Source organism: Lineus longissimus, chromosome 11 (genome assembly GCF_910592395.1).
Source record: "Lineus longissimus chromosome 11, tnLinLong1.2, whole genome shotgun sequence".
Taxonomy (NCBI): domain Eukaryota; kingdom Metazoa; phylum Nemertea; class Pilidiophora; order Heteronemertea; family Lineidae; genus Lineus; species Lineus longissimus.
Window position 1 is genome coordinate 10,645,205 of NC_088318.1, and position 25,404 is coordinate 10,670,608.

The 25,404-nt window shown below is 41.2% G+C and overlaps 1 protein-coding gene across 1 annotated transcript in view; it reads left to right on the top strand.

Annotated features, from left to right (window-relative positions):
- Positions 1-25,404, top strand: part of LOC135495682 (cleavage and polyadenylation specificity factor subunit 1-like) — a 226,941-nt gene that overhangs the window by 193,833 nt on the left and 7,704 nt on the right. The window contains exons 14-25 of the mRNA XM_064784529.1: positions 16,026-16,181; positions 16,335-16,427; positions 17,582-17,671; positions 18,155-18,296; positions 18,541-18,713; positions 18,984-19,126; positions 19,661-19,747; positions 21,829-21,922; positions 22,387-22,487; positions 22,657-22,741; positions 22,995-23,213; positions 23,714-23,866. Coding sequence (XP_064640599.1) covers positions 16,026-16,181; positions 16,335-16,427; positions 17,582-17,671; positions 18,155-18,296; positions 18,541-18,713; positions 18,984-19,126; positions 19,661-19,747; positions 21,829-21,922; positions 22,387-22,487; positions 22,657-22,741; positions 22,995-23,213; positions 23,714-23,866 — 1,536 coding nt within the window. The remainder of the gene's footprint in view (positions 1-16,025; positions 16,182-16,334; positions 16,428-17,581; positions 17,672-18,154; positions 18,297-18,540; positions 18,714-18,983; positions 19,127-19,660; positions 19,748-21,828; positions 21,923-22,386; positions 22,488-22,656; positions 22,742-22,994; positions 23,214-23,713; positions 23,867-25,404) is intronic.

Consider the following 25,404-nt stretch of genomic DNA (forward strand, 5'->3'; position numbering starts at 1 on the left):
GGGCTCATAATCAGGAGGTTGTGGGTTCGATTCTCGGAAGGGTCACCGCTGTTTCGTCTTTGTGTCCTTGAGCAAAGCATTTTCCCTACTTGCTTCTCTCCACTCAGGAGTAAATGGATACCTAGCTGGCAGAGATGGCAACCTATGAATGTTAGTCCTGAGCGCTGTATAGCGGCAGCTCAGTCCTGTGATACTCCCAGAGAGTAGAGCTTAAATCATGAATGTACATTATCATTACAATTCCGGCCAAATTTCACATCCAGAAATCTTTCTTGTAAAGAGTGCCACAAATGAGTGATTTTTGTCGCAAAGCAGTTTTAGCTGTCAGAGTGGCGCAGGGCTGTCAAAGTGGTGCAGTGGTAACATCAGCGCCGGTCACCTTTGAGGTCTTGGGTTCAATTCTCGGTCGGTCCCAGTACACTCATGTGATAGAGAGGGCGACACTCTTCGACAGTGTAGGTCTCCTTCGGGGTTTCTGGTTTCCTCCTACTCAATCGCCAAATATTGTTTATAGAGCTAATAATGTCCTTATTGACGCTCAGCTCTCTAATCAACATTTTATTTTAATAGCCTCTGGTGATCATTGCCAGAGGCAGACATATCTAATTGGCGGTCGTTAGCCCAGGTTCTAGTAAATGTTTGCAGATTTGATATCTGGCCGACATTGCAGTTTGACATCATTCTGACATCAATCACGCAAATGCCAGGGTGACATTCACAGAATGACATCAATCTTGTAAGTTGTTGGCCCAACATTAACATATTTATCCCTAGATTTTTTTTGGTTTTGTGAATTCGTCATTCATTTACATTGCTCCTCTTAGTTCATCGTATGTTTAAAAAGTTGTGATTTGCTTTATCTTTGTAGGTAAGTCTTGAAAGAAAGTCACCAGCTTGTGTATGATTCAGGCGAAAGGTAGGTAGGCTACAACAATTAGGTTGTTCACCAGTTTCATTTGAAGGATATGATTATACCATGGCAAATGTATCTACCCAAGATAAGCAAATTAGTTGGTGTCATGAGAAAATATGCCAGAATCAAATCCACAATCTTCTGGTTAAAATGGTGAGGGCTTTAGGGTACTTTTCCATTTACACAGCCTGCGAAAATTTACCTTCCAATTCTTTTTTTCCCGTATGTTTTCAATTCTCTGCCACTGGCTTGCTTGATCGAGACTGAAACCTCCTGCCACACATGAATAGCTGTTCACTATTAGAATGGCACTACACCGATCCCTTTACTATTAGAGTGGCACTACGCTGATCCCTTTACTATTACAATGGCACTACGCCGATCCCTTTACTATTACAATGGCACTACGCCAATCCTTTTACTATTAGAATGGCACTACACCGATCCCTTTACTATTAGAATGGCACTACGCCGATCCCTTTACTATTAGAATGGCACTACGCCGATCCCTTTACTATTACAATGGCACTACGCCAATCACTTTACTATTAGAATGGCACAACGCCGATCCCTTTACTATTAGAATGGCACTACGCCGATCCCTTTACTATTAGAATGGCACTACGCCGATCCCTTTACTATTAGAATGGTACTACGCTGATCCCTTTACTATTAGAATGGCACTACGCCGATCCTTTTACTATTAGAATGGCACAACGCCAATCCCTTTACTATTGGAATGGCACTACACCGATCCCTTTACTTTTAGAATGTCACTACGCCGATCCCTTTACTATTAGAATGGCACTACGCCGATCCCTTTACTATTACAATGGCACTACGCCAATCACTTTACTATTAGAATGGCACAACGCCGATCCCTTTACTACTAGAATGGCACTACGCCGATCCCTTTACTATTAGAATGGCACTACGCCGATCCCTTTACTATTAGAATGGTACTACGCTGATCCCTTTACTATTAGAATGGCACTACGCCGATCCCTTTACTATTAGAATGGCACAACGCCAATCCCTTTACTATTGGAATGGCACTACACCGATCCCGTTACTTTTAGAATGTCACTACACCAATTCTGCCTCAAACAAATAGACATTCAAGGAAACATCAAGGGAGCACTGCAACGGACTCCTCCTTGGTTAAAGTGACACCACTTCCAGGTATATATCCGTCATCAATTTGCCTGCCTGATTATCAGGGGTCAGGTAGGGTTGACAGGTAATCAGGGAGCCGTGAGGTCCCCTTTGGGATATCTGTTAGAGGTGATTAGAAAGTCCCTCATGTGTGGAAAGAACATCGAGCAATATGTTGTTGAACTTCGCATCTTCGTTCAAGGCCACCCACATGCTATAGCACAAGAGCAGTTCCTGTAATTTGAAAGGGAGAGTGAAAATAGGTGTCTAACCTATGGTATTGCCATGAAAAACAGAAAAATATTTAACAATGTATGAAATAAAGGGGTGCGCCGTTCGTAATTACTGGTGCGCCAGGAAAATAGAAATGCAGGTGTACACAATGCCGTAGTGCAGTTACTATGCTCACGAATCTGCTGAAACTTGGTATTCATAGTACACATTTGTATATCTTTTTATTCAACGGCATAGCTGAAATTTATATTTGGTATTTATTGACGCAATTGGAAATTTTCTAATTCAATTACAAATTTTAATTTTTTTACGAACAGCGCAGCCATTAACAAGGGGGCTATGGCACCCACTCTACTCACACACCTCTAAATCACAATATGTAATAAGAATGTCGCAACTAACAGATGTCAATGGTGCTCCTTGATTTTCGATGGTTACTGGGACCTGACATGGAAGCACCAGAACTCCATCCTTTCATGAATGAAACCATACTTCTCTCCCGAAAGTGGATATTTTTAGATTACCGGTATATGGGATAAATTTTGGGATTATACAAGGTCACGTGTTTTCTATGTCCATCCTCGATCATACAAAATTATTGGAAATATCCCTGCATTTCATGTGATACATGTAGCAGAATAGGTCTTATTGAATTAGGCAGAACCTAAGAATAGTGTGTTATAAGGATACTTGCAATAAAAAATATGGTTTGGGGGTAAACATATGAAGTATTGCCATTTATGACTGAAACCCTAAGGAGTTCATTACAACTATCACACGACCGTGAGGCACTTTGTTGGTATAAGTATGTTAGGAAACTGGTAAACTTCATCTGCCACATAGATGGGAAGGGTCCATTAGTCATGTGATGTATTTATACTGGCTTGATGGAAAAGTTTTCATGTTGTTGCAAGATTTAACAGAATTAACGTGGGCGACATTCTGCCTCACCCAAGATGACACTATCCTTTTGGCTCCACTAAGGGGGTTTGGCTGTATCAAAATGTACTTTATTGTCATATTGTCCCCAGTATAGTCTAAACTGAAATATAAGTGGACCTGAAATTTTTTATGATCTTGCTCCTTTTCAATTTGCAATAGACAAATTTCGCCTTTTATTTGCTGACGAAATTTAATGGTTTATGCATAGGAGGTGAAATTTTCGCAAGTCTGATATTTTGCTTTGCCTCCAAGATTGCAAATTATTAGGTTGCGAACATTACCCAGTCTGGTATTAGTTGATTTTAGTCGTGTCTGCTACACTACAAGTGTTGCTACACTACAGGTGTAAACAAAAACATGAAACAGATCAAGAGGCAAGTCAGAGGGCCGTTTTCAGAAAAAGCGCCCCCTTCTCTTTCTGTGAACCCATGAACTTGACTCACTTCGCTGATATAAATACGTCAAGAAACTCATGAACCCAATCAGCCACATTGATGAGAAAAGTCCATTAGTCCCCTGATTTATTTAAACAAACCTAATGGAAAAGTTTTCACAGCATTCAGGAGATTATGTATCAAGATTGGTTCCTGGTTGCGTGACTTTGAAGCAACTATACCATTTATCTGAACAAAGACCAAAGCATGTGATATAGTGTGCTGACAACCCATATGGAGCCTGTCTCCTGATTTGTGCACAGGATTTATGAAAGGCTGTCCATGACGTGAATATACTGCAATAAATTTTGTTTTTTATTATCTTTATCATGTTTATGACTTTTGTCATATGAATTTGAAATAAAACCTCCCCATGTCATCTTCAATTCTAATCTCCCTTCCTCAATAGTGCCGCGGAAACGAGCGAGACAAATGGCTGCGAGCAGCAATTATATCGCTGTTATATGAGACTCCTATATGAAATTTCTCTTGCTTGCTAGTGAAACCGGTAATCGCTGGGTGTGATATCGATTGCAGGTAGCTACGATCACCAGTTCATGTCACATGCACCTGCAATAAAATCGCAAATGAACGATTTTGGCCACATGTGATCATCATCCCTTTTCGCTTGTTTGCGAGGCGCTAAGGTATGACATTCTTGCATATGAAATACGTGTACATCAAGATAGGTATTATACATGGTATCAGTGGCATAGTTGTTAGAGTCCTGAGCGGGTGTCTATAAACCTAAGACCTAAGACTCGATAACCTAAGACCCACCTGTAAAACTAAGACCCATAGGACTATAAAACTAAGACCCAACTAGGAAACTAAGACCCCCCATGGGACTGGAAAACTAAGACCCATAGGACTAAAAGCCTAAGACCAAACTAGAAAACTAAGACCCATGAGACTGGAAAACTAAGACCTAACTAGAAAACTAAGACCCATAGGACTCAAAACTAAGACCCAACTAGAAAACTAAGACCCATAGGACTAGAAAACTAAGACCCATAGGACTAGAAAGCTAAGACCCATCTATAAAACTAAGACCAATACTATGAAATTAAGACCCAATAATAAACTTCTTAATATCATTTCCCACAAAATATGTTGTGGTAGATGGATGAGGCTAAGCTATTTCCCTATGCTTCAACCCTGTTTTTGTCACCTCAACCTGACTCGAGTCTGCTGGTAAAGTAATCAATTTTCCAATCGGTTTTGAAAACCCAAGGTTCTCAGCTTTCCAATGACATGCATTATGTGAATATGAAAGCATTCCTTTCATAGAGAAATTTCAGCTAGATATTTCAAGCTTAGCTATTTTTACAATGCAACAGGCATCAAATAGCAATTTGCGCCCCCCCCCCCCCCCGACTTGTCATCAAATGTGACATCTCCTTCAACCCAGACACCGAGATCTGAAAAGTTCCTAGTGGTTTTGAGAAGTAGACAAATAAATCTTTCTGATGTCGCCTTTCTCCAAACGATGCCATGTGTCTGAGGCTGGAGAAAATCGCACTTAAGTAAAGTGACTTGAAAGTTCATTTGCCTGGATAGGGGTCAATCTAAACTTGGGAAACGAGCCTAGGGCCTCCTCCTAATTCTGGGAGTGGAGGGGCCGATTTCAGTAGACATGGCTTAAAGGACCAACTTGCAACATTCTCCAATCACTTTGAAACTTACACAGTATACATAAATACTACTTCTATGATTGTCTAAGAAATTTCAGTGCTGAATATTGGCCATAAGATGGAATTGAGCAAGTTAAACAAATCTAAATTCCTCTCCAAAATACTGTAAAGGTCTTAGTTTTATAGTCCTATGGTTCTTAGTTTTATAGTTGGGTCTTAGTTTTATAGTCCTATGGGTCTTAATAGTTTCTAGTTGGGTCTTAGTTTTCTAGTTGGGTCTTTTCTAGTTGTGTCTAAAGCAGGGTGTACACTAGTAAAATAGTACCAACATTTTACCAACATTTTACCAACATTTTTACAACAATTTTGCAACAAGCCCTTCAAGGCCCTGTGTACACTAGCAACAAAATTGCAACAAATTAGCAACATTTTTACAGCATGTTGGTAAATTGTTGCAAACTTTTTAGTGGGAACAAAGGGAAATAGGTATTTTGGAGGGAAAATGGATGATTCCAAGGAGAGAAGATGTGTTTTGAGTGCTTCTGCAGCAATTTTAGCTGTCATTGTTGCGATGTGGAAGAGGCGGCGAAATAAACCAAAGAGACCAGGCCCTGGATCCAAATGAGGGTGGATCATGGGGCATATCACTGCCTGTTAAAGGAGTTACGGCTGACTGCATGACAAGCCATCATACAAAAACTTCCTGCAAATGGATGAAACTGCATTCGAAGAACTTCTTGAAAAGGTTTCACCACCCATTACGAAGCAAGACACTCACTTGAGAGTTGCCATACCGGCCGCTTATTCAAGTCACATGACCTCAGGTAGATCACATGACCCAAATCCTATTTCTGATTGGCTGAAGAGTTTGCAACATTTTTACAACATGCAACAAAGAGTTGCATTGCATTTAATTTGCAACATTTTTACAACAATTTTACAACATGTTGTAAGACGCGTTTTGCTCTGTACACACTATGCAACATTTTTGCAACATTTGTTGCAACCGCAAATGTTGTAAAAATGTTGCTAATATTTTGCTAGTGTACACAGGCCTTTAGTTTTATCAGTGGATCAGCTCTCACACATCTATGTTTCATTGGGCAAGGCACTTAACCATGTTAACCTTTCTTGCATTTGTTCACTCAGGACCAAATGGGTATCTAGCTGGCAGCAGAGATATTCCATATGAAAGAACCATGGATATAGGCAACAGGAAAGAATTTTGACCAAGGAGTTTTGCTGGCACCAGAATGTACGGGTAAAAATTGTCAAAACAACTTTGGGCAACCGAAGTTTGGGAAAGTGCTATATCAACAATTGTCAATATTATCATCATTATCTGAGAGTTCCCATTTCAGACAGCAGGTTCCAAGGTTATGGCCCTGTGCCATGGGCTTGAGAATTTCCTTGAGAATACACTTGGTAAATCAAGGTGTGACCTTTGCTGATCTATCCATTTCACCAACCAGCATGTTACTGCTTTATGACAAATGTATGATGTGCTGCTGCTTCGTTCTTGTACTTGTTATGTTTCATTATTTCGGTTTTATACCTTTCCTTTCCATCAGGGGAAGATCAGCTGTTTTGTGAGGTAGATAAACCCCTAAAGACCAATTTCTATGGTCTCTCCCTTAACCTAACAACACTTGACTCGACATATCTCGACTATTTGACCCGGACATACCACTGATAGATGTATTAGCTCATTAGAAACCCATATAAAGCCAAACAAAGTTTACCGTGGCCCACACCTGATGTCACTTGTCTTGCCATGATTCGCTGACTGCTGAAATTTACTTTACTCGGTGATAAATTTGTCAGACTGGAGTGATAAAATAGCCCATTAGAAACCAACAAAATCTCACTTCTCCTTATTTACTCATGCCTTTTCCTCATCTGGCCGACCATTATGACGCTTAATATCACCCATGGGCTAGTAAGTCACAGATACAGTCCAAATCACAAATGACATCCATCCTGCATCGTGTCATTGATGTGAAACATACGCGCAAGTTGCGCATCAATGATGCACCAGTGACATGCTTATAATTCTATGCTTTACGTATTTTACGCGTGACCTATGCTCTGGGTAGAGCGCCAATATCGCCAATTTAGGGATGACCATTGTGGTTTGGACTGTATTGTCATTCATGCCTATGGGTAATCAGCTTTTCTCCAAGTCCAAAAATCTGACCTTTGCAGACTCAAGATTGAGGAGGAGGGGGGGGGGGTGTTGCCAATGTAGCTCTCATGTATGTCAAGATGGCTTTATACATGTAATAAAAGCAACTCTGCCATTAGCTGATTATCTGATTTTCTCATTTTAGATGGTTTTTTGGTCAATTTCGATTCCTTAAAATTATTTTAAAAAACATACAGAATATGTTATCGGTTGAGTTGCTTGGAAGCTCACACTCCATTGAACCAAATGTTTCAGCTAACATAAAATTACCAGCTCATTTTGAATATTTCCATCAGAATTGTAAACTGGCACTCACAAGCTGATCGTTGAAATCCACTTCAAAATGCTACTATAACCTACTCAATGACACTTAGCAAGCCTCCTTTCATTCAGTCAAGAAAATTCAAAATTGGTGAATTAACTAGATTAGATCCGCTTGTCTGGTCCTACTTTTAATGATTTCAGATTTCTGCATTTAAAAAAACCTTCTTCATTCATTAAATTTGAAGCGAGAGAGAAATTTGATCGACAAATGGAAGGTAATCTGACAGTGCAAACTAGTGCTGTCGTTGCTTCCTATTCATACTGAGCCTCACCCTCGCTTGTGAGGCCAAAGAAGTGCAATTGCTTGGTTCTCATCAAAGTCATCCAAAACGTCAATTTTCCTAATCATGTTAATATTGTTTAAACCATGAAATGATAGGGAGGATTCATTCTGCAAGTTTTGTGACTTGAAGTCAAATCGTGAAATAAGATGCATAGTAATCACTCATGAAAAAATTGGCACATTATGTAATCAACTGATGTTTTTCAAGAAGAATGAGGGATGCTAAAGTTACCCAGTTCACCTGAAGTCATACAGCTCCGCATGTTTTTAAGGCCACAAAAAGCAGTGTCCCACTTCTTATTGCTTCCCCTACATAATTTACAACATCACAAGGGCCATCTTACCCTTTCTACGACACACATTTGGAATGATTATATCATGTGAATAATGACAAAGACTAAAAGGAGGGGCAATGGTCTTTTTCAGGATGCCAGGATTGACGAAAAACAGCTGGGGTTTTTGGGATAGGCAAGCATATTCTAGCAGGATTCCGAAAAAATAGTCTCAGGATTTGCCAAAATTGCCTGTCAGGATATGGGATGAGGGCTTATTATAATGTGATGTCGGGAACCCCAAGGTGACTTCGCGACAGTGAGCAGCAATAGAGGTGATATTGCTGCCGGATCCTTTCGTATAAGCGGATTGAGGTGTTCACTCACATAAAATCATAAAAAATTTACAGATGGGCCAAGAGTATTGAGACAGAAAACGTTGGTGATCATCCTTTTTACCCCTCAGCCCAAATGGGCTAGAGGGGTATTGTCGTCACGTGCGCCGTCCGTCAGGGCGGGCGGGCGTCTGCTACTTGGTTTCCGTCGATTTCTAGGAGAACGGCTTTGACAATCAATTCAATTTTCGGTATGTACATTGGGGGTGACTTGAGGAAGGTTCCTGTGGAAAACGGGCTTGTTCCGATTATCAATATGGCCACCAGGGTGGCATGTTTGAAATTGGTTTTCGTCAATTTCGAGGAGAACCGTTTGTCCGATCAAATTCATTTTTGGTATGTACGTTGGGGGCGACTAGAGAAAGGTTCCTTTCGAAAACCGGCTCGTTCTGATTCTCAATATGGTCACCAGGGCGGCGTGCTTGAAATCGGTTTATGTCAATTTCGAGGAGAACCGTTCGTCCGATTAAATTCATTTTTGGTATGTACGTTGAGGGTGACTAGAGCAAGGTTCCTTTCGAAAACGGGCTTGTTCCGATTATCAATATGGCCACTAGGGCAGCGTGCTTGAAATCGGTTTCCGTCAATTTCGAGGAGAACCGTTCGTCCGATCAAATTCATTTTTGGCTCACCGTAAGGGGAGTCTATACGATAGCGCTGTGTCCGTCGTCGTCGTCGTCGTCGTCGTCGTCGTCGTCGTCGTCGTCGTCGTCGTCGTCGTCGTCGTCGTCGTCGTCGTATCCTAACAGTGGCACGTTTCTTAACTGCTAGGGCTATGAACTTGAAACTTTGTACACAGAATGCCCTAGGTCAGCTGACCTCTGACACTGATTTTCGGTTCGATCTGATTCTCTGTTTGGCCACCAGGGGGCCAAATGTCGATATCTAAAAAGTGTGATATCTCGCTTATTAGTGACTTGTTTTCGATAAAACTTTTGTTGTAGGTACTCATAGCAAATATACATTTTATATTTTACGGGTTTTTAATTTGACCTTGTTTTCAAGGTCACAGAGGTCATATGGCGTAAATTGGCCATTAGAGTGTAAACTATGGCACGTTTCTTAACTATTAAAGCTATGAACTTGAAACTTGGTACATATAACCCCCTATATCACATAGCCTCTGGTGCTGAATTTTGGTTTGATCTGATTCTCCACTTTGCCACCAGGGGGCCAAAAGTGGATATCTGAAAAGTGTGATATCTCGCTTATAAGTGACTTGTTTTCGATAAAATTTTTATGGTAGGTACTCTTAGGAAGAATACATCACATGTCTTACGGGTTTTCAATTTGACCTACTTTTCAAGGTCACAGAGGTCATATGGCGTAAATTGGCCGTTAGAGTGTAAACTATGGCACGTTTCTTAACAAGTAAAGCTATGAACTTGAAACTTGGTGCATATAACCCCCTATATCACATAGCCTCTGGTGCTGAATTTCAGTTTGATCTGATTCTCAACTTTGCCACCAGGGGGCCAAAAGTGGATATCTGAAAAGTGTGATATCTCGCTTATAAGTGACTTGTTTTCGATAAAATTTTTATGGTAGGTACTCTTAGGAAGAATACATCACATGTCTTACGGGTTTTCAATTTGACCTACTTTTCAAGGTCACAGAGGTCATATGGCGTAAATTGGCCGTTAGAGTGTAAACTATGGCACGTTTCTTAACCAGTAAAGCTATGAACTTGAAACTTGGTGCATATAACCCCCTACATCAGATTACCTTTGATGCCGAATTTTGGCCTGATCTGATTCTTTATTCGGCCACCAGGGGGCCATAATGGAAAAAGGAAGAAGTGCAATATCTTGCTTATTTGAGTGAATTGTTTTCGATAAAATTTTTATGGCAGGGACTTCTAGCAAGGATACACCACATGTCCTACGATTTTTGGATTTGACCTCCTTTTCTAGGTCACAGAGGTCAAATGGCGTAAATTGGCCATTAGAGTGTAACTATGGCACGTTTCTTAACTGCTGAAGCTATGAACTTGAAAGTTGGTACATGTAACCCCCTACATCAGATAATCTCTGACACCGAATTTTGGCCTGATCTGATTCTTGATTTGGCCACCAGGGAGTCAAAACTGAAAAAGTAGGACATGCAATATCTCGCTTATTAATGACTTTTTTTCGATGAATTTTTTATTGCAGGGACTCTTAGCAATCACACGATATTGATCTTGTTGATGTCATAGACAATTATTGGTTGGATCATAAACTTATATATACTGCCCTGTCTTATTACTTGACATCAATACACATCTAAAAAAAGTCTTCATGCCTGATTGTGTTCACCATATTCACCTCTAAACTAAGCATGATCCTGCCTACTAAAAGATGTATACGGTGAGCACAATGGCCCCTGGCCGTTTCATTGGTATGTACGTTGGGGGTGACTAGAGAAAGATTCCTTTCGAAAACCGGCTCGTTCTGATTCTCAATATGGTCACCAGGGCGGCGTGCTTGAAATCGGTTTCCGTCAATTTCGAGGAGAACCGTTCGTCCGATTAAATTCATTTTTGGTATGTACGTTGAGGGTGACTAGAGCAAGGTTCCTTTCGAAAACGGGCTTGTTCCGATTATCAATATGGCCACTAGGGCAGCTTGCTTGAAATCGGTTTCCGTCAATTTCGAGGAGAACCGTTCGTCCGATCAAATTCATTTTTGGTATGTACGTTGGGGTTGACTAGAGGAAGGTTCCTTTCGAAAAGCGGCTCGTTCTGATTCTCAATATGGTCACCAGGGCAACGTGCTTGAAATTGGTTTCCGTCAATTTCGAGGAGAACGGTTTGGAGGATGGAATTAATTTTTAGTGGGTGTAGGCCTAATGCAGTTTTGTAAGGGGAAGGTTCCTTTCGAAAATCAGCGTGATTCGAAATTCAATATGGCCGCCATGCTCACATCCTCAAAATAGGTTTCCACAATTTTAATTTCCATATGCAAACTAGCCACTCCACGAAGCCAACTTCACCATTATCTCACCTTCAACCTTAATAGGCTGAGGGGTTATGCTCGCTTTGCAATGCTATTTTTAAACCAGCGAGGTGACCAACCTTATAAAAACCTGACACAAGTTATTACTTCTACCCTGGACATGGATATCTTCATGATTACGCCATTGAAGAAGTATATAGCGACCTTTAAGACTAAGTTGATCTCCACTTCCCAGGCTAGGGGAATTGTAGCTGATTAGCAAGAAATCCTTTTTCCATAAGAAATGAGGTGCCCTAACAAAGCAAAAAAAGTTGGTATTAAGGAAATTACCCAAGACTTTTGTCATTTGAGGTTGATTTGATATCAGCTACGCATGAGAGGGAGTGCTTTTTGATGATATTAGTCATTCCTTGCAGATAAAATCCCACTTTTTTATGACGAAATTACTTAGAATTAGCTTCGAGGTGATCTTTACTACAAAAGAACTAAGGTGCCTAATTTCTTGTCAAGTAATTAGCCTGTTGATAAAACGTGTCAATTTTCCCCATTTTTAGCTCACCTCTTAGCAGAGGTGAGCTTATCCCATACCGTGGCGTCCGTCGTCCGTCGTCGTCGTCGTCGTCCGTCGTCCGTTAGCAGGGCACGTTTCGTAACTGTTAGAGCTATTGAGTTGAAACTTAGTACACATGTACCCTTATGTAATGACACCTTGGAGACCAAGTTTCGGTCCGATTCGTTTCATGGTTTGGCCACCAGGGGGCCAAACGTTAAAAGTGAAAATATGCAATATCTCCCTTAATAGTAGTCGGGAAATTTTGAAAAAAATATGGTAGGTACTTCTAGCAAAGGTGCATCATATATCCTCCGGGTTTTTGATTTGACCTCCTTTTCAAGGTCACAGAGGTCAAATGGTGTAAATTGGCCGTTAGGATGTAACGATGGCACGTTTCTAAACTGCAATGACTATTGATACCAAATTTGGTACACATTTACCCCTTAGTCAGGTGATCTCAGGGACCGAAGTTTGGTCCAATATGATTCACCACTTGACCACCAGGGGGCAAAATCCAAAAACCTTAAAAATGTGATTATTCCTTAACTTCTTGCCTGATTGCCACCAATTTGATATCATGGGTACATCTAACCACCATACAGTATATGTCACACAGATTTTTAATTTGACCTTCTTGTCAAGGTCACAGAGGTCAAATGGCGTAAATTCGCTGTCAGGCCGTAACTATGGCACGTTTCTTAACTGCAATGACTATTGATCACAAATTAAGTACACATGTACCCCTTGGTCAGGTGATCTCAGGTACCGAAGTTTGGTGCGATCTGATTTGCCGTTTGGCCTCCAGGGAGGGGGCCAAATCCTAAATTCTTCAAAATGCCATTATTCCTAGTAATGACTTGCCCGATTGGCACCAATTTTATATCATAGGTACATCTAATTCTAACAACCATTCAATGTGTCACCCGGGTCTTCTTTGATTTGACCTACTTTTCAAGGTCACAGAGGTCGAATGTACTGTAAATTGGCCATTTTGGGGAAATTGTAATTGCTTGGACCTACATCAAACCTAACACTACATGACACAATACCATGCTCTTTATCCATCTTTCCTCCACATGAGGTGAGCACAATGGCCCTGGCCATTTCATTAGGTTAATTGTATGATAAAAAAGCATGCAGAGAATATGATAACATAAAAAGGGAGATCTTTCTATTGAAAAGATTAGCAGAATTATGTTTGCTTGGTAATGATCCTTTCCACCGATGCAATTAGGCACCCATTTCTGATGGTATAAAAAGCTGGGGTGATGAATAGGCCAACTTTTCCTATTTGAGGTTAATTGTACATCCAAGACGTCATATATATTCCATTTAAGCCTTTCATTAATTTTTTCTGGGGAAAATTGCTATGAGAGGTGTGCCTTGCATCATTGAAGAATCACCTTATGGTCAGTAGTGGTGTTAATGGTCAGAGAGAAAGGTCTGCTGAGCCAAAAAGTGTTGATGTCTCGGTTTAAACGCAATACCATCTTGACTACCAAGGTGTTTGCATCTTATCCCTGCATTAATAAGGGTTGACCATAGGTACCACCATTTTGGCTAGAACTTGAAATCTAAAAGCAATTAAAACTCTTTCAAAACAAAGTGAATGTCAATTTCAAGGGTTGGAGCCAGTTCTTTGTTTTCGTGAGAACCGCCTTCCAGGTTTTAAATGGGCATTCAGTTCATCTTGAAGGAGTTTTAATTGATTTTGGATTTCAGGTTCTAGCCAAAATGATGGTACCTAACCCTTAAAGCAAGTGTAAGACCATGTGATTCAGGATACTCATGGACTTGTGCAGTTTTAGTTCTCAGTGCTTCAAACTGATAGATGGCAGTACCTGACAGTCATGGATTTGCAGCAAGCCAATGCTGAGCAGCAGTGATCATCTCTCCGATATTTCCCCATTTCTCACAAAATGTCATTCAATAGGTGATGTTCAAGACCACTGACTACTTTTTAAACAAAACACCTTTTTGTCTAACCTACATTTGCAACATTTCCATCATTGATTCTATTGGAAATTGCACATTCTTGGTTCACAATTTTCTGTGTAAACTGTTGGGTATAATAGCATTGTGCATGTCCGTATTGTAGAGGTCCTGTACTGAGATGGGGCACTGGTAATACGGGGCACTTACTTATATTTGCTTTGTATCATATAAATTGAATAATTGTATTATTGTTTTCAAGTGTGTGCATTTTTGTTAGCCTTTCTTTTTGTACAGCTGGTGTAGATAGCATTATGTGGTACTTATCCTATTATTTGTATTTTACAGGTGTGTAGGCTAGTATCTGAATGCCCACCTGGACAAAAGTGGCCAATGCTAGTTGGGGTGTAGGTGAATGAGCATTTTGTGTTCCCCAGGCACAAGTTCTGGAGCACTTTAGCAAGAGAAAAAGCTAAGTTAAGGATCAGCTCTGGGCAGGTCAGGATAACATTTTCAGGGCAGATCGGTGACAGATTGAGTGTGAAAACCATCTGGAATAGCATTCCGCGACATTACTATTTATAGCTCACAAGGTCATTTGAATAAGATATTGATGACGTTTTAGTCACGTGACAGTCGGACATCGACACTTATTTCTATGCATTTGAGCTTATTTCAAAGTCAATTATCTTTGACCCTGCATTGTTTTTAGCATGAATGATACCATAGAGTCAGAGAGAGAAATATTCAGAACAATTATGTAGTATTTCCAACACTCGGACATGTGCCAGATTGAATCTAACTGCCCTAGTCAGAAAGCCTGAATCCATTACGAAATCGCATGTTTGTCCGACATTGCCTGTAATTCAGCGATGGGGAAATAGAGGGCAGCAGCTGCAGTGACGTCATCTTCGCGGAATGCTATTACATAAGGCGACTAATAACCTGAATAGCGACAACTCTTTTATCAGCACAGGTTGAAGAATTAACATCCTGCAGAAATGTTCCTTTTCAGCGCAGGTTAAGAGTCACAGATCAGCGCAGGTCACAGCCCTAACATTAAATGTGTCAATGTCGGCTCTACCTATAAGGAGGTCATCATGATTTCATTTCAGCACAGGTCAGGTGTGAGAGAAATTCAAACTCATTTGTTTCAGCACAGGTCGTCAGTACAAGAAACAAACAACATTGCAGATTAAACAAAAGCTATTCAGCCTGAATTCCTTCATGGTTTTCAGTGAAGGTCAAGTTGAGGTCATGAGCCAAGGTCAGACTGCACAAGACTTCTTTTTTTAGCACAGGTCAAGGTCCGTACAGGTTTTCATAAGGTCAAGTTTAGGTCAAGGGCAAGGTCATGCACAGACTTCTTTTTCAGCACAGGTCAAGGTTCAACACAGGTTCAAGGTTTTCAGCAAAGGTCAAGTTTATGTCATGAGACAAGGTCAGACTGCACAGACTTCTTTTTTCAGCTCAGGTCAAGGTCTGACACAGGCTCAAGGTTTTCATCAGGTCAAGTTGAGGTCCAGGGGTAAGGTCATGCACAAACTTCTTTTTCAGCACAGGTCAAGGTTCGACACAGGTTCAAGATTTCAGCTGGGGTTTAGTTTAGGTCTGGAGGGAGGTCATACTGTGCAAATTCTCTTTTTAGCGCAGGTGAGGTTCAGAGACGATTCTACAAAAATTCCTTTTCAGCTTAGGTCAAGGTCACCCTAGACTATGCAGTGCAGTAGAGTAACTGGATTGATTCCTACTAATTACGACATAATGAATCTGAAGTATCTGTACCGATATGATCACAAATTTCTTATAAAATGCTGTCTTCATCATCCATAGGTATGCGACAGTTTGATGAACATTGCCCCATGTGGCCAGATGACCATGGGTGAACCAGCATTCCTCTCGGAGGAGTTCAGCCACACAATCGACCCGGATGTTGAGCTGGTGACCACATCAGGTCACGGAAAAAATGGTGCTATTTCAGTACTTCAGGTGAGTCAATTTTCGAGGCAGGCTCCTAAAAATCACCAGCAACCACTTTTGCGATTTTTGCCATGTTGCATTTAATTTCAACACCAAAGTAAGCCGAATATGCTCGCTACGTGGGTGATTATTTTATTCACTTCATTTACTCTTTCTTTACAGCGGAGTATCAGACCGCAGGTGGTGACGACCTTTGATACTGGCGAACTCCCTGGCTGTTACAACATGTGGACTGTGACCGGAGCAAAGCGAGAGGTAAACACCACACTTATTTGCCGAGGTTTTGGCCAACATTTCAGCTCCACCCTCGCACTTATAGTGAGGCAATAGAGAGGTTAAGATTTAGATCCGAGGTGGTATTTTGACGATAGATACCGTATTGCCTGTTGTCAGAAACAAAATGAAACCGTGTGTTTATAATGCTTGGCATGCCTAAAAACAGTGATACAAAACAATCAGTTTGACTTGATGACGTGAACCAGAGAAAATAACCCATCTCGCATCAAAATCTTAACCTCTCTATTCAGTACCGACAGTGAAGTATCAATTTCTATTCTAAAACATCTCTAATTCATTAACCAATACTGTGGTTTTAAATACATTTTGACTGCTTCCATATTTTGCACCAACCCAAGCGGTTCTGATTGCCTAAGCATAACCGCTGAATTCAAGAGGAGGCTTCGTTGGCGCATAGTGCATTTACACTGTAAAGTGCAGTTGATTCTCAACCCAGATGTTTTAGAATTTACCACCCGACTTATTTATTTTTTGGGTTAGGATTCAAATGTATCTGTATCTGTGTGGTAGATCAGAATTGGCAAACAGATTGTACTGTGCACTAAAACATGAAACAAAACACTGTATGCAAAAAAGGCTCAAATTGCTTGGAAAATCTGCCATATTTTTCCTTCAAATGGCTTGTTTGTCTACTTTGTCTGATTCTGGCAAAGTAAGTACTTTTAGATGCTTTGAACTTTGAAGTTCCAGATCAGGGCTCGAGAAAAGTGTCTTTTGAAGCATGAAACTTGGCCGAGGACCCTCACTATTAAAACTCTAAACTTATAAATCTGTTACAGGACTCCTGAGATTTTGTCAAGACTTTAGTTTGACTCCCGAGTAAGAAAGTCCAGCACAAGTCCTGTCAGATGAAATCTAAGACTTCGTACAACTTCCACATTTTCTGTGTGAAATCACTGAAAATATGAGTGCCATTTTCCTATGAAATTAACTTAATGTGTTGGTTTGACAAATATGTGACCAGAATTTTCAACAAGAAGACACTAGGAGACAGAGGCCTAAGATGAGCAGGAACATAGATTTAAAATACAAGGTTGCTGGTCTCAGGACTCAAACTGTGGGGTTTCAAGGTTCTGCTCATAGACCTAAAGTTTGATGCTTCTGACTTGCAGGTTGAGACTGGTGAGGTCCCGGACGAAGAGAAAATCAAGGAGGATCAAATGCACGCCTATCTCATTCTCAGTAGGGATGACTCAACAATGGTATGTATAGAGCACTATTCATCAAAGCCTTGAAGATGGGCTATGTGGAACGAGAAAAAGAATCAGTAAATGTAGAATAAATTCAAATGTAGAACAATTATTGATACCATGAGAAATTTCTCATTGTAAGCTTTGCAATTAATGGTCAGGTGTGGTTCCCGAAATTTGGTAAAGGGGGCATAGACCCACCCAGCGAGGGCTGTTGGCCCTCCCCTAGACAAATTTTTCAAATATACGTGACAAAAAAGCATTTTGCAGGCATCTTGGGCTGTAAGATTAGAAGTAGTTATTTGCTTTTTGGGGCGAAGCGCCCTAAAAAAACTTTGTCTCTGCCAACCTCTCAATCCGCCACTGGTAGGTGTTGATAATTTTGACCGATTTGGAACAATTTGTGTGAAATGCAAGAAAGGTGTCCTTCAAGAAAATGTGCCTTTTAGGAGAAGCAAATGATACCTTTTCATTTCTCGTATCCGTCTTTAACAGATTCTTGAGACTGGCCAGGAGATCATGGAGTTAGACCACAGTGGCTTCAGCACCCAGGCCCCGACCGTCTTCGCTGGCAATGTGGGCAATGACAAGTACATACTGCAAGTGTCCCCTATGGGGGTCCGGCTTCTTGAAGGAGGTGAGTTTCTAATCATGTTTGCTGGCTCTAAAATGATTTCAAATATCTTGAACATTTCCGCATTGTTGCTATATCAACTAAAAGTGTGTGGAGGGGGAAGGGGGAGGGTGTACTATGCTAAGTGTATTTACAGAGCCAATAATTATATTTCCAGATGTTGATCTATTATCCACAATGTGTGAAGAAATTGTAGTTGCGTTTGTGCTGTTCAAACTATTTTGTAAAGCGTAACTTTATTTTGCAGCAACCCAAGTCCAACATGTGCCAATTGACCTTGGCTCCCCGATTGTGCACTGCACTGTAGCTGATCCCTACATCATCATCATGAGTAGTGAGGGCGAGACCATGCTCCTCAAATTGAGAATCGAGATCGATGGAGAGGTCAGGCTGGCCTTGCAGCGACCTCAGCTCTCACAGGTACATGTAGATCCTTGAGGGGAGAGCAGTCTCGTAGTTAAGTTGTCAGCCTTGGGGAGGTCACTGAAATCACATCAGTTTCTTGAATTCAGTGAGGATTCTCCTCTCATACAAAAAGCAGGTGCCAAATTGTGTTTGCGCATTGGAGACTCATATTTTGGGCAGGTCTTCGGTCCCCTTCCCATTTTCTTACTTAGTCGCTTTATATTCTTTTGTGTCTCGTTAATGTTAAAGTTCAGATTCTGACCCTGTGTACTGATGCACTTTCAGAAGTCGAAGATGCTCACCGTGTGTGCGTACAAAGATGTAAGCGGTCTTTTCACTACTGAAGCAAAAGAGGAGCAGTTGACAGTACCCACCTCCGAGGTCAAGTCAGCCAAACCTATCGACACTTCTTTCAGTTTTGATAAGAGGTTAGTACAAAACAAAGAAGTATTGGTGTAGATTTCTCCTGATGGCTGGCCAAATTGCAATCTCCCTCGTCCACATATATTCAGTGTAGATGAAGATGATGTTCCAGATGGCCTGGATTCACATAGGATTGATTTCAGAGTGGAGGTGATTAAGTTGTCAGCTTATCTCAGAAAACAGAGTTTGGCTCTAATAGAGCTGAGTATGAGGTGCAGCGGATGCTGATATATCAGTGTGCAAAAATCTTGTTCATCACAAACAAAATTACGTGTGAATGTCGCAGTTCAATTACATGTAATACAGGGCTGTTTCTTAACAGTGTAGTACAATGTAAAAGTAAAGTTTGTTTTTTATAGTGTCACTCCAAATGAAAGGGCCAGCCAGCTTTTTGCTTATGAGACACTCTTTACTTCCAAACTCCTGTCTCTAATGCCAGGCGCCTGTATGTAAAGGGAAAATGTTGTCATTCATAGTCATATAATCGCAGCAGTTAGCACAATCAACCTACTTTACCTCATGGATATGTTTTGTTTCAGTGCAACTGTTGATGATGAAGATGAGTTACTTTATGGTGAAACAGATACATCAGTCTTTGCCACCTCGGAAGAGGAACAGAAACCAAGGTGGGTGGTATCAAATGATTGCAGATTACAGAATCCAAGGAGTGCTGGCTAGCAACAGTACACTGGGTTAATGTGTAACCAGCTGTGTCAAGTTGTATTAAAGGGAGGCTATTGGAATGATTCCCCATTCGACCAACAGTTATAAATTGATGCAGCAAAATCAAATATTTTTTAAAACAAATACATACCAAGTTACATGACAAACAAATACTCTACACCAAGAATATGATGAATATTCCTAGATGGTGCAGAAAATTGCATTTAATAAGCAGTTTGAGGGGGTAGCCATGTTTGTTCAAATCTCCCGGGCGAATGACGTCATGGATGCAGTGGGTTTTTTTCATCAAGGCGAGTACTACTCGTTTCCACTAAGTTTCCAGACCTTTTTCTGCCCTGGTACCTTGGCTCAAACGAAAAGGGAACTAGACCTGCTCGTTCTTCTGCTGATGCACGGTTGTAATCGAAGGATTCATCACCGGACGTCGACGAAGAACCCGAAGAAATCGAAGAACTGTCATCTGTCATTTCCCTGTCATTCCAAGCATTCGCCATTGTTCGAACAGCTGATTGTCACAATGGCTGCTTCCATGACGCCGTTTGGAGGAGAGACCAGATTAAAATCCACCAAGAGGGCGGCATACTTGATTCAAAAATAAGCAATTAAAATCATCCATTTCACTCATTGATGTTTGTTTATTTATAAAACCAAGAGCCACAGTTGTTGTTAAGAATACGCAGTTTACGTAGATGTTAAGGTTGTAACTGTTCGTCGAATGGGGAATCATTCCCACTGCGTATTCTTAGCAACAACTTTGGCTCTTGGTTTTATAAATAAACAAACATTAATGAAGTTGTTTTTAAGAATACGCAGTTTACGTAGATGTTAAGGTTGTAACTGTTCGTCGAATGGGGAATCATTCCCACTGCGTATTCTTAACAACAACTGTGGCTCTTGGTTTTATAAATAAACAAACATTACTGAGTGAAATGGATGATTTTAATTGCTTATTTTTGAATCAAGTATGCCGCCATCTTGGTGGATTTCAATCTGGTCTCTCCTCCAAACGGAGAGCCAATGACGTCATGGATGCAGCCATTGTGACAATCAGCTGTTCGAACAATGGCGAATGCTTGAAATGACAGCGAAATGACAGATGACAGTTCTTCGGGTTCTTCGTCGATGTCCGGCGATGAATCCTTCGATTACAACCGTGCATCAGCAGAAGAACGAGCAGGTCTAGTTCCCTATGCGTTTGAGCCAAGGTATCAGGGCAAAAAAAGGTCTGGAAACAAGTAGTACTCGCCTTGATGAAAAAAACCCACTGCATCCGTGACGTCATTCGCCCGGGAGATTTGAACAATCATGGCTACTCCCGCAAACTGCTTATTAAATGCAATTTTCTGCACTATCTAGGAATATTCATCATATCCTTGGTGTAGAGTATTGTTTGTCATGTAACTTGGTATGTATTTGTTTAAAAAAATATTTGATTTTGTTGCATCAATTTGTTCCCATAGCTTCCCTTTAAGTTCTTCTTATTTCAAGATTCATTTTACTGATTGCCTATGCCAGGGAAAGCATGACCTCATTCACTTAATAGCATAAGAAGTTTGTGACATGCTTTTTTCTGCTTTGAGAAAAGGCCCTCTGGTCCATTTCCTGATTTGCTTGGTTGTGCACAAAAAAGCTAAAAAGGATGTGGAAAGTTAGAGAGTGTTATTATAGGTTCAGATCACTCAACATGCTCAATCTTGGTGATAGATAGTCCAAAGAGAGTATTTTTAGACTTGGAGGTTTTTCATGAAAAATACATTTTGTTGATGGTGTGTACTCTGATTGAAATCACAAAAAAATCTGTGTGAGTTTTTCAAATGAAATGGGCTCTTGGCATAACCTGAGTTTGTGGACAGCTGGAGTTCGTCAACAGATGCTCACAAAAACCAACAGAAGAAGAAGAAAAAATCTCATCTCTGGCTTCTGTACCCCAGAGAAAATTGCTGATAAAGGAGTGCTACATGTATGAAAATTATAGTTGTACTTTGTCAAAAATATACTAAATATTGCTTGTTGCCTTTTGCAGTACATCAGAGGGAGATGGTACAGCTCCCGAGAAATCTGAAGTAATTCCAGTGACATACTGGGCAGCTGTCGCCAGGGAAAATGGTTTATTTGAGGTGAGAAGATTGCAAAATGAAAAGCAGATATGCCGGTTTGATTGTAATACCCCTAAAAATATTGTGTTGAGCCAAGTGCTGGCTTCGAAGTAGAAAAGGGGGCATGTTCGGATATAGCGTTTTTGTATATTTGCGAGTTTCACCTGTGTTCATTTCATGCCCTTAACCCTGTGAACGTCACCATCAAAGTGTGCCATGCGTGGATGTCATCATCGACCTCAACACACTACACTACTGGAAATGTTGCATTTAACATCCAAAATGGTTTAATTTTCTGGAACGATGTCTTCTGCATTGTCTTATTTCCCAAGGGCTAGGGCATGCATCAGTTCGAGCCGAAAGTGTGGAACTGATTCTTCAGGGTGCCTACTAAGTGTTGATTGGACCCAGTCAGCAATGAAATCCCTCTATTTATCTATGATGAAATCTCACTTCTTTATCATTTATCATTACTTCTCTTGCAGATCTACACAATTCCAGACTTCAAACTCGTCTTCTTGGTCAAGAACTTCCCGATGGGTCATAAAGTCTTGGTGGACTCTGGATCTGAAGGCAGCGCTAAATCGTACGTGTTGCTTAAACACGTTAGAGTCTACCAATCAAACATTTGTAACCAGAATGCCTCAATCTTTGACGGATAAAACCAAGCTGACATGATACTCTCTGGGCCAAGCTGATTTTGTATTCAAGCTAGAAAGTGCCGACTTCCTATAAATATTCATTCGTTCTTTCAGTGATATCAAAATCCGTGAGATGCCGGCTGTGAAGGAGCTGTTGATGGTTGGGATGGGATACAAGAATGCTCGACCATTCCTTCTAGTAGGTCTTGTCCAGTCATTGTCATTTAGGAGTTCTCATTGTATTGGTGTTAAAGAGTCTCTTTGTGGTTAAAATAGCTGATCCTCAAATAGATGCAATGTTCTCTGGTAGCGTGGGTCAGGTCCCCTCGGGGCTTGGGTCTGGTAGTGTGGGTCAGGTCCCCTCGGGGCTTGGGCGTGAGGCTTGAGGGAAGATCTCTTTGTCTAACTTGCCATGCTCCACCGAGGTGTTTAAAAGGTGTCTCCTTTTCTAGGCACGTGTGAATGAGAACCTTTTCTTGTACGAGGCCTTCCCCTACACTCACTCCCTGACAGACAACCACTTGAAGTGCCGCTTCAAGCGAATCAACCACGGTCTGATCCTCGGTGAGCGGAGATGGAAAAAGAGGGCGCCAGAAGAGGAAGAGGAGAATATGAACCCATCGCAAGTGTCCATGCTGAGGGCGTTTGATGATATCTCTGGCTATTCTGGCGTAAGTTCTGATACTGGAGAGGTTGCATAATACTCGTACATGTACTTGCGACTCGAACCAAAACTTCATCTGAAAGTGACAGAGTGGATAATTCAACTGGAAGAAGGTTTTCAAGTTGATGAAATACTTTTATTTGTTTGTTTTAGAAGATTTGAAATTGACCAGAAGACAGAATTAATGACCATGTTTTTCGACTAAAGGTGTTTCGTGACGTCAATTCCCGTGGCAATCTTCTAAACTCCTCGTGCTGACATCAAAATCTTGCCCAAAATTGCAGAAAATCAAGAATCGCTTATTCGTTTTCACATTTTCTTGTTTGGAGGTTTCCTACTATGGCGAATTAATCAGCAGTGTAGGTGCTTTTGACGGGTGTATTTGTCTGAATTGTGTGGTAGCCATTTTGAACAGATGTAACCAAAGTGAATATTTGAACTAACACAGCCAAGTCGCACATAACGTGAATGAATGATATGATCTAAAGTTGAAATCAATTTTTTCAGGTATTCATCTGTGGTCCATATCCTCACATCATGGTGATCACAATGCGAGGGGCATTGCGATTACATCCCATGGGTATAGATGGCGCTATAACATCATTTGCACCATTCCACAACGTGAACTGCCCGAAAGGATTCCTGTATTTCAACAAGCAGGTATGTAAAAGTGAATTGTGTCACTAAATATTTCACGATTTATTCACCTGTTGGGGTTTGAATGCAAGAGAAGATAAAAAGATACTTGTTATAACTTTTTCATTTTTTTAGTGTTTGCTCCGCACTCGGAGTTGTTATTCTCCAAGGAGTATTCCTCCTCAAGGCAGGATGAGCATTCTTACATGCCACTTTTGTTAGGTGCCAATTGGGTTAATTGGCCTGATGACTCGGTCTTTGGCCAGACTTGTGATAACTGATTTTCCCCCTCTCAGAACTGTTTTACCTCAGTCTGTCTTTTGTAGTCCTAATCCAATTGTCACCTAATTATGCCCCCGCTAAAGTGGGGGCATTATGTTCTTAGGCGGTTTCCGGCCGCCGCCGCGTCCGCCTCGTCCGCGTCCGCCGCACTGAATTCCAGACTATAACTCAAGAACCCCTTGCTCGGCTGACTTGAAATTTTTAGGGGGTGTAGGCCTAGTGTGTCAAAGGGTCCCTATTGTTTTTTGGCACGTTCCAAAATCAAAGATGGCCGCCAGCCGCCATCTTAGATTTTCGCATTCCGCTCGTTTACTAGAGAACCGGAGTTCCAACAGTCTTCAAACTTTTGTGGTGTGATGGTCTATGGTAGGGAAGGTTCCCTATCGATTTTGGGCCCGACCCGAAATCAAAGATGGCCGCCAGCCACCATCTTAGATTTTCGCATTCCGCTCGTTAACTGGAGAACCGGAGGTCCAACAGTCTTCAAACTTTTGTGGCGTAATGGTCTATGATAGGGGAGGTTCCCTATCGATTTTGGGCCCGACCCGAAATCAAAGATGGCCGCCAGCCACCATCTTAGATTTTCGCATTCCGCTCGTTAACTGGAGAACCGGAGGTCCAACAGTCTTCAAACTTTTGTGGCGTAATGGTCTATGGTAGGGGAGGTTCCCTATCGATTTTGGGCCAGACCCGAAATCAAAGATGGCCACCAGGTCCCCGACTTGGTGATTTGTATTCCGCCCCGTAAATTAAGAACCGAGTGAGTGACAGACCTGAAACTTATGTGGTGTTATTACCTAGTGTAGGGGAGGTTCCCCATCCATTTTGGGCCCGATCTGAAATCCAAGATGGCTGCCAGGCCCGACTTGGTTTTTCGCATTCCGACCTGTAACTCAAGAACCAAGTGAGTGACAGACCTGAAACTTATGTGGTGTGATGAGGTTGTGTAGGGGAGGTTCCCTGTCGATTTTGGGCCTGACCCAAAATTCAAAATGGCTGCCAGCAGCCAACTTAGATTTTGGTATTCCGATTGTTAACTGAAGAACTAGAGGTTTGACACACTTCAAACTTTTGTGGTGCAATGGTCATTCAGGGGATGCTCTCTATCAATTTTGGGCGTGTTCCAAAATCCAATATGGCTGCCAGCAGCCAACTTAGATTTTGGTATTCCGATTGTTTAATGAAGAACTAGAGGTTTGACACACTTCAAACTTTTGTGATGTAATGGTCTTCAGTAGGGGAGTTTCTCTATCGATTTTGGGCGCATTCCAGAATCCAAA